This window comes from Zea mays, chromosome 2 (assembly GCF_902167145.1).
Source record: "Zea mays cultivar B73 chromosome 2, Zm-B73-REFERENCE-NAM-5.0, whole genome shotgun sequence".
Lineage (NCBI taxonomy): Eukaryota > Viridiplantae > Streptophyta > Magnoliopsida > Poales > Poaceae > Zea > Zea mays.
Window position 1 is genome coordinate 38,693,248 of NC_050097.1, and position 5,296 is coordinate 38,698,543.

At 44.1% G+C, this 5,296-nt stretch overlaps 1 protein-coding gene across 1 annotated transcript; it reads right to left on the minus strand.

Annotated features, from left to right (window-relative positions):
- Positions 1-908: 908 nt before the first annotated feature.
- On the minus strand, positions 909-1,826 carry LOC103646305 (H/ACA ribonucleoprotein complex non-core subunit NAF1). The gene has a single exon (NM_001351687.1). The coding sequence runs from the start codon at positions 1,619-1,621 to the stop codon at positions 1,169-1,171; it is 453 nt and encodes a 150-aa protein (NP_001338616.1). The 5' UTR covers positions 1,622-1,826; the 3' UTR covers positions 909-1,168.
- Between the last annotated feature and the right edge of the window lie 3,470 nt (positions 1,827-5,296).

The window sequence follows — 5,296 nt, forward strand, 5'->3', positions numbered from 1 at the left end:
ACCGGACTTCCGAGGTTCGCGGCGAGGAGCGAGAGAAACGCTCAGTTTGTTGCGTGCCGCCCGCGGATTTCGGGGAAGAAGAGCGGAAGAAGATGAGCCGCACGCGGCGAGGGACGCGGTAGAGAAGCTCGCCATGGGGAGGAACCAGGGGCCCGTCCGCGCGGTGGAATAGGGCATCCGGCCCGCGGAACAGCGCCTGGAATCCAGGGCATGGCGTCAACGGATTCTGCAGCTCGCGGCACACCCGCCATGCGCGCCGAGAGGAGCGCGACGGCCTGCGGCTTCTGTTTGCGACCGAGCGGGGGAGAAGGGAGTGGTCCTGACGAGTGGGCCCAAGAAGTCAGAGAGCGGGCGCGAGAGCGACCAGCCAAGCGCGCGCGTGCGTGAGGTAGGGCTGAGTGCGCAGGAGGTAGCTGACCAGTGGGGTCCTGGTGTCAGTGGCACCGAGCTGCATGGAATGGGCCGTAGGGGAGATTGGGGAAATGGGCCGGCCAGGGAAGAAAGGGCCCAAGCGCAGGCTTCCTTTAATCTTTTACTTTTCCTTTTTCTGATTTATATTTTTCCCATCTCATTTGAATTCAAATTTCACACTTAAATCTTTTGGTGAATTCTTCTTAGATTGAAAGTATAATTTGAGCATAATGGTCTTACTTTTATTTATATTATTTGTCTTGCATATATTTTATTTTATTTTTGTACTCCTTTTCCTCCCCCCACATTTCTTCACAGTTTTAAATTCCACTTTGGATTTAACATATTCATTTTTATAATATTTTTACATTGTCACAAGTAATGCACACACAAGAAAATCGAGCATGATGCATAATTTGGTAGTATATATATTTTTTTATTAATTGTTTTTGGGCATGATGTTCACATAAGATGATGCATAAAGATCAAACTCACATGAAGAGAAATTGTTTCCCTATTGGTATTATTTCTAGCAAATTACCAAGTGGGTGTTACAGTTTCACAATCAAGAGGACACGCAGCTTGGTCCACCTTATTGCATTATCAGAGGATAATGGAGACGCCAACAAAGTCCATTTACATATAAGACATTATTTACCCTGGAACCCCAAATATACGTCGAGTATACATCTCCTTCATCAGGAGTTTTATATATTAACCCAAGATAGAATCTATACCGTTTTAGATGCCAGAGTAACTACACCAGAGTCCACAGTAAAAAGATGCAAGCCATAGCCATCACGTAGTAACCACCAGTAACGGGAGCGAGCAGCAGCGCAGGAGGCGAGGCAGCTGAGGTGTTGTAATAGGGCACGTAGCCACCGGCGCCAGGAGGCTCGCGGTTCGGTTGCTGTGGCAGCTGCCCCCCGGCACCGCCGCAGCAGACGACGGTCACCGGCGGGCACGGCGTCTGTGACCCCGGGGCCGATGGCGGCGCCGGCGGTGCGGAAGGCAGCGACGGTGCCGCCGGTGACGGGTACCCGTAGATCGGCAGCGGCTGCGCCGGTGGCTCACACCCCTCGCCGTTGCATAGGACCGCCGGGGACGCGTCCGTCTTGCTACCGTCGTATGTTGCGTTGCCCACGGCGGCGACTGCGGCGGGGGCTGCAGCCGTTGCCAGCAGGAAGGCGAGGAGCGAGAGAAGCGCCATGGCTCGATCTGCTCCGCTGCTGATGTGTGAGAGACAAGGTGCAATGCATGCAAGCACAGGCGCAGCTAGCTGCAGGGAGACTGCCAGAGTGGGAGATATGTGTTCGTGGTTTTTTATGGGACGATGGAACACATGGTCGCCGATGTCCGATTAGACGCGAGGCGTGCATGCAGGCTGACACGCCAGGGGAGATGACGACACGATCACCGCTTTGTTCTTCCTACCTCATGGTAAGCTCCGGGATCGGCACGGTACGAGTTCCATAGCTCTGCTGGATGCACACGTGCATGTTTTCATTTGTTTCCCATCTCAGCTCGAACTAATACCTAATTGCACTTTATTTTGGTTCCTTTGGAGTGTGTTTGGTTTGAGAAATTAAGTGATCCATCTTCTTCTCACTTCTTACTTTTTTATTTGGTTTATAGAATAGAATGAATTGATCCATCACCACCACATTCCTAATAGCTAATAATTAGTATATACATTACGAGTGAATTGATTCCACCAAAATTGATATAAGAGCATCTCCAACAACGTGACCTATAAAAATGCCTTATATAAAAATGCCTTATAATTTAAAAATAAGTAAATTTTATAAAATTTAGGGCACCAACAAAACACCTCGCTCCAACAGTAAAGCCCCAAATCTAGATTATAGGGCAGCCCACTACGGTGTAGTATATTTGAGGCACTTGAGAGGGTGCCCTATAGTTTTTTGAGAAAATTTGTTGAATTGAGGCACTGTTGGAGTGGTTTTTCCTGTGTAGAGCCCTATATTTCGATTTGAGGCATTAGTTTGAGGCATTGTTGGAGATGCTCTAATAAACTTATGATGTATCACCTTATAAGCATATCTCTTCGCACGTATCTCAAAATCTAGAATCTCCTATATCCCAAAATCTGAATCGAGACCTTCGGAATTCGATAAAGAGGATATCGTACATGAGAGTGTTAGTATTGCCGGGTCAGCTACAGGAGACCGGGTGAGGGGAGCCGGACGTGATCAAGCGAAGTCACCGCACATGCAAGCCCAATCCTAAATACGTCGGAGGCCCATGGATTATAGATACGGCCCATGTGCAATACAGGTAATATCATTTAGTGTTCAGTCTGATTAGGGTGATGAATGTCACAAAATCCACAACGCCGTTTTAAGATCCTTAGGTATTGCTCATAGGGCATGTGTCCTCACACTCACCAACAAAATAGTTTAGCTGACACAAACATTGTCATATTGTTGGCATGAGGCTTTTCTCACCGTGAACATGTCATTAGTCGTCTTTCTTCTACTTATGTTATAGATAACATGTGCCTATTAGGACGCTTGTTCAATTCTCCACCAAACAATTCATTGCTTACATTTTTGGGTGCTCTTGTTGGCCTCATCTTCATTCTTACAAGAACATAAACTCTCATTTTGATCTGAAGAATATGTTTCTCTTGGCTATAGCTCCTCACATAAAGGGTACAAATACCTTGATCTTGATTCTAGCCACATCTACATTTCTAGGGACGTTATTTTTCTTAAAGTCATGCTTCCTTTTACTATGAAATCCACAAATAGTTCAAAGCTTATATCTTCTGAATATAATCCCTCTAATGTGTGCATGTTGCATTTGGGTAGCAACAGTACTGATATGGAGCGTGATCAAATGCAAATTTCTATGCCTACCGGTTCTCTAGTTACAGAAGATTCATCGCCACAACTGACTGCTCCATGATCAGCATACCTACCAGGTGTATCTACCTTGGACGCTACGACCGATAATCTTAGCTCTCCTCCATGTGTGTGTTGATCTTAGAATATTCACTCAGGGCCACACCTACCTTGCCCTCAGCGTAGGGTCATGGTGTTTTTTGCCAACCCAGGACACCGTGTCTCGACCCTGCTCGCATGTGCCTACTATAGGGTCTCCTATTTTCGGGATCATGGGGATACCTCTGTTAGCGCGCTACCATCAAGTACTCCATTTTGTGTCGCTGCTATGGGTTCATAGCCTAGTGCCACGATTTATGATGTTCATGTACATCCATGTGGTACATGGCTCAAGCACAACATTGCGTAACCAAAGACCTATAGTGATGGTACAACCACATATTCTATGGTACGAACATCTATTATTGAGCCCACACTCATATTTTTGCTATGGAACACCCTCTTTGGAGAAATGCTATGCTTGATGAATTTCAGACGCTGATTAAAACAAGACTGGGCATCTTGTTCCTCCACATGCTAGATTAAATGTTATTGATAAGCATAAGTCTAATGGATCTATTAATCGTCATAAAGCATGTTTATAGACCAAGGAGTTTCAGCAACAATATGGGATTGTCTATGAGCACATATTTAGCTCAGATGTTGAACTCACCACCATTCATCTATTGTTGTCACTTTTTGCATCTCGTGGATGGACTATTCATCAAGTTGACATTCATAATTCCTTTTTGTATGACTTTCTTTATGCAAATTTCTATATCAAATAACGACCTACTTTTGGGGATTCTAGTCATCCCAATTATCTTTGCAAGTTGGATAAATCTCTCTATGGATTGAAGCAAGCTCATGTTCCCTAGTTTTCTTGTCTCAGTTCTAAGCTCTTATTTATGTGGATGATATTATTAATTGACTCATCATCCATGAATGTCGCGCACCTTTTCAAGCAAATTTGTAATGATTTTGCCATCAAAGATCTTGGTCCTGTAAATCACTTTTTTGGGTAGATGTTCAACACACTCCAGAGGGGATCATATTGACATAATGCAAATATGTGAAGGATCTCTTGACTTGACTAATATGGTTCAATCCAAGGATGTCATGACTCCTTTGGCCCCTAGTGGCAAATTAAGTATTACTAGTGGTGATAAGCTCTCTCCCAAAGATACTACTCGTTATCACAATGTTGTTGGGGCTCTACAATATCTCTCATTAACACGTTTATATGTTTCATTTTTTGTTAGTTGAGTATATTTGTCAATTTCTCTCACTCTAACTATGACACATGGCGTCCTTTAATTGGATTCTACGCTATGTTCATGTTTTGCTATTATTGACACGAGCCTCTATTTCACCAAGTCATGCTCCTCGTTACTTAGTGCTTTTTGGATGTCGATTCAACCGACAATCTTGATGATCGACCCAGTATTGATGGCTATAACATATTTTTTGGGGGCAATCTTATTCCCTGAAGTTCTCGCAAGCAGCTCATAGTCTCTCGCTTTAGCATGGAGGCTGGCTATAAAGTTGGTGTTGATGCTACTATCGAGATCATATGGCTTCAAGTTCTGCTACATGAACTTGGTATTTCACTTTTGATGGCATCCATTATTTTTTATTAGTGGTCTATACAGGATGAGGTGGACTATCATTTTATCCCTGAGCGTGTCTCTACTCGACAACTTGATGTACAGATCATCTCTTCAAAGGATCAAGTTGTCGATATCATGACCAAGCCTTAGCTATCACATTGTACAATTTTTTTAGTAATCTAAACATTGTTTGTTACACTACATCCAGATTGAGGGGGTTGGTAGGAGATCATTATTTCACAGAGCAATGTCTCATTGATTTCAGGAGTTGTGTATCCTATCTTGTCTCCTCAATATACTCAGGATTGTAATCAATACTCATACCATTGATCTATATAAAGAACAAGTCACGATCCCTAGAGCTTTTGA